Here is a 4,403-nt window from a genome sequence, read left to right on the forward strand (position 1 = left end):
TTCCCCCCCCGTCAGTCAAACTTGTGTGTAAAATGGCAGTACATGTATCAGGTGACTGGGAAAGGAGGGCGATTGGGCCACTTCTGGGGGCCGGGGAGGGCATCTTAAAGCTGAAGGCTGCCCCCCGGTTTTTTCGAGGCAAAGAGAAAGCATCAGCTGGTCCATCACCTCGGTGCATGTGGAGTGTGATGTGCAAACTCTCCATGATTACATGCCATCCAATGAAATGTAGACACATATGGAGGAAAATCCTGATAACATCGACACAAGGTGTTTCATTCCTGTGATGCTACATGACTGCTATAAGACTGAACATGTGTGGGGTGACCCTGATCTTCATGTTGTAGGAATTTGTATGACATTACAGTAGCAATTATATGTGTTTGATGTGATACCAGTGGCACAATAGTTTACAGTGCATAGTTTATGGTGTCATGTTATAATGGTACCTTAGTAAAATCCTAGCAAACATTCCCATTCGGTTACATTTCTTGTAGCCTTAAAATCATTTCCCGGATTCTTTCCAGTTTGATTTACTTAGTTCCAACAGTATGACATTTAATGGTTAAGTAAATACCATCCTGATGGTTCCTGCTTTAATTTAAAGGCCACCATCTGATGAAATGTCTATAGGAACAACATGTTTTATTACAGGGAATATGGATCAGTGTTCAGATTAAAGAGAAAGTTCAATATGTGGAAAGAAAAATGGACACATCAAAACTGAAATTGAGGGACATTTGTAATGGCAGTAACTGCTCTATAGCAATTTTAGGATTTGTTGTCTAGTAGGGCATAATATAGTACGGGATGCCCTTTTGAACTGGAACTTGCAAGTGTTTTTTATAGTCCAATAATCTGCTGATTGTTAACGTATAGTATTGTTTGATCTAGATCATTTCACAAATACTGAAAAATCCCATTACAATTTGTGTGTCCTATAGTCCAAGAATGCACCTCATGTATTAGCATGTGTTCGGGTCACAGGGGTGGCTCTTTATTTCTCTAAAAGATAATTACCCAGATAAAACCCTTTGTGTGACACGGACTGCTGTGCTGACAGTATTTTTCTGAATCCTCTTAGACTCTTCTAGCCTGTTAATTATCTTTGACTCAGGACTCCAGTGTACACTAATAAAAGAGAGGCACACACTGGGGATTTTCAAAATCCCAAAGATGTTCAGTCTACAATTATATAAAACTGAGAAAAAGCAGCAAATCCTCACAAGTGAGAAGCTATGCTAGAAAAAGCGATTAGTGAATTATAAAAATAGCCGTCGATGAATCAGTTAATTGTTTCAGCCCTATTTGCTCTCTGTGAATTAAGTCAATTTCAAGGCTGATTTCAAAAAGTTGTGGGGAAATGTGTTGCCTTGAGCTGAGAGGACATGACACATGCAACGATCTTAAATGAACAACACTACTGACAACATACCGGACAGTATACGGCAACACAAATACAGTTATTGCATGTAGTCTTGTCCATAGAGAATATTAATGTGTTGCATTACAAGGACAGGCTATTATACATCAAAGGGAGTGAAGTAAAATATAAAGCTGATGCCTAATTTGAAAACATGGAATTTCAAATAACACTTGAGGCAGATTCAACAAAGGCTGCTTTTCAGTCGTCTCTGTGCTGAAAAGAGAAGCGCATGCCATGTTTTTGACTGGCAAGAAACCAATTTGAGGGTTGAAGAAAAGCCTCATACCAACAAAGGAGCAAATGTGAGTTTGTTTGCTATCACAGTTATTTATACCTAGAGTGAAATGTCCAATTTTTGAGGAGATAAAAAATCATTATGGATCGAAAAGACAAATATATTCATGATAAAACGGAAATGGATGCTTAACTAGAGGAGGAAGCTACTGCAAATCATGAAAAGACAGAGTAGTACTGGAAGACCCACAGACGCTGTAAAGTGGGTCACACTTTACCACCACTGTTCTTAATTAGAAACAAAATTGCAATCCACTAAACGCCTTTAGGTTTTATCAACCACTTCAGCAGTACATTAACTGGAAATATCTGCTAAACTGACTCTCCTCCGTTACTTCCACAACATTAATGTTTATTTCTCACCGCTCACGATTCTTGTGTGTTTTCTCGGTAGCATGAGAGAACAGATTTTCCACCCCATCAGTTCGTGATCCAGTGTGAAAGAGAATGTCTCTACGTAGCGGGCCAATTATAAACACACGCATTGCATTCTCTGTAATAATGTTGCATAATAGGGATTAATTTTACATGAGATTAGCAAACAAATAAGGCTGTGATCTTCAGCAGATGGAAAGTATAGCATCTGTAATGACAGATAGGATTTAACTGTCCAATAAGCATTACTCAAACCAACGTCAGGTATTTAGACAGTACACATTTGCTAATTTCCTCGTCAGTTTAAACCCAGGGGAATCAGTTAAAACTAGTTTACAAAAACAGTTTGAAAGGCCATTTCTCTGCATGTTCTCTCCTGCAGTGTGCCCATTCTAAGCCGATCCCTAAATACTGCAGTGAGGAAAAATAACAGATGAAGGAAGGACAGCTTCTGATGTCCAAAGAACATTTATTTTCAAATGTAAGTCCATTATAAATGTGATAGTTTGATGTGTTTGTATTACACTTGCATTAATAATTGGTATCTCTACATTCAAATGCTAATCTGTATAGAGTCTTAAAGGTCACCAATTATGCAAAATCCACTTTTTCATGTCTTTTATACATAATCAAGTGTCCCCTCTGTGTAAAGAGATTCTTAAAGTTTCAGGAAAAAAGATTCACTCACTTTTTGTCCTGATCCATTTATATAAAAACCTGTCGATTTTTTTGGCTTGTGTAACCATTAGCCAATAACCAACCAAGGTAACACCCTCCCACCTTATCACCTGAATCTCCTCCTAGAGCACCATTGTGTTTATTTTAACCAAATATCTCTCCTTATTTTCATCTAAAGTAAAATACAGAATCAGCACTTTTGAAACAGGGCTGAAACAGAGGGGTTTGTGGGATGCTACGAGTGATCTGTTTGGTATTTCGAGTCAAACACTTCAGAGACACGTTTTTTTTATCTGAGACCTATAATATATTGATGAAAAACAGTACAATGGGGGACCTTTAAGTCTTATTTTTTTTATTATTATGTTTTGTTAAATATGTTCAAAGAAAGCACAAGAACCACAGTTACAAAAATGTAAATATTGATATATATTTGACATATATTTGGGTTAAATCATAGAATGTAACAGAAAAGTTGTGCTTCTCATGTGCACATGTGACTAACTTAAATAAAAATATTACTAATAATTTGAATACCTCTAAGACAAAAACAATAATATACAATTTATCTGGTTAAAAAGCAAGAAATAAAATGTAAGTTGTAAATTCACATTTAATGCCTATCTTCCTAAAACTTTTAATAAGTCAAGACATTCTTTCATATTGAATTAAGAGGATCTGAAGGAATGAAACATTTTAAATGAACCTAAACCAAATCCTTTCTGCTTCAGATCTCCTGATGGCCATGGTACAAACCTCTGCCTATTTTTCTGTATTAATCACTAAAACAGTCCCTGAGCCAAACTGACTTCCTGGTGGCGTGTGATTGGTCAGGAGTCACGGCTTCATACATGATGCACAGTTGAGAGGATCCTTGGTGGTGTTGGTGAATCCAGACAGGATGAGGGAGGCGGGCTCTCGCTCCACCACCGGGCTCTCCTCGTTGTTCAGGATGTTCTCCACCAGGCAGCGTGCCGCCTCCTCGATGTTAGCGTTTTCCTGAGGGAACGTAAAAGAAAACAACTATAAAGCAATCAGTTGTGGTGGCCTTGCTAAGGATGGCACTGCGCTGGTAGGTCCACCAGTAAAATATGTCAACAACATTTGGATGGGTTGCTGTGGAGTTTTGTACTGACATTCATGGTTCCCACAAAATAAACCCTACTGACTATTCATCTAGTGCCATCATCAGGCCAAAATGTCAATTTTCACGACTTATCTTAACTTTACTCCTCTTTTTTTTAAATGTTGAAGTTAAATGAGCACAAAATGAATTTATGGATACAGCTCTCAACACTCACATGAAAGGGAGCTGTATACTTTTCAATAATCCAAACATCTTTAGAATATGATCACAACCAATAACAAATCATTTAAACGTTACAAAATAATAATAAACATAGGCCTATTTGTAAAGAGGGGGGACACAAACGGAAAGTGTCACAGTTAAACTCCTTATGAAGTGGTGAGGTGCCACTCCACATTGCTTTTCTTCCCGACTGCAACACTGTGTGTGTGTGTGTGTGTGTGTGTGTGTGTGTGTGTGTGTGTGTGTGTGTGAGAGAGCGTTTCACATGTGTGTATGAGAGATTTTTTACATATGTCTGTAAATGATTTTGTTTCAGTTGTG

General features: G+C 37.8%; 1 protein-coding gene across 2 annotated transcripts in view; it reads right to left on the bottom strand.

Annotated features, from left to right (window-relative positions):
- Nucleotides 1-3,152: 3,152 nt before the first annotated feature.
- rab38c (RAB38c, member of RAS oncogene family) overlaps nt 3,153-4,403 on the bottom strand; it is a 5,067-nt gene continuing 3,816 nt past the window's right edge. For both annotated transcript variants that reach the window (XM_010796357.1, XM_010796356.1), the window contains one exon: nt 3,153-3,772. In XM_010796357.1, coding sequence (XP_010794659.1) covers nt 3,611-3,772 — 162 coding nt within the window. In that variant the 3' untranslated portion in view covers nt 3,153-3,610. The remainder of the gene's footprint in view (nt 3,773-4,403) is intronic.

The sequence above is a fragment of the Notothenia coriiceps genome, unplaced genomic scaffold, assembly GCF_000735185.1.
Source record: "Notothenia coriiceps isolate Sejong01 unplaced genomic scaffold, NC01 NC01_scaffold00037250, whole genome shotgun sequence".
Taxonomy (NCBI): Eukaryota; Metazoa; Chordata; class Actinopteri; order Perciformes; family Nototheniidae; genus Notothenia; species Notothenia coriiceps.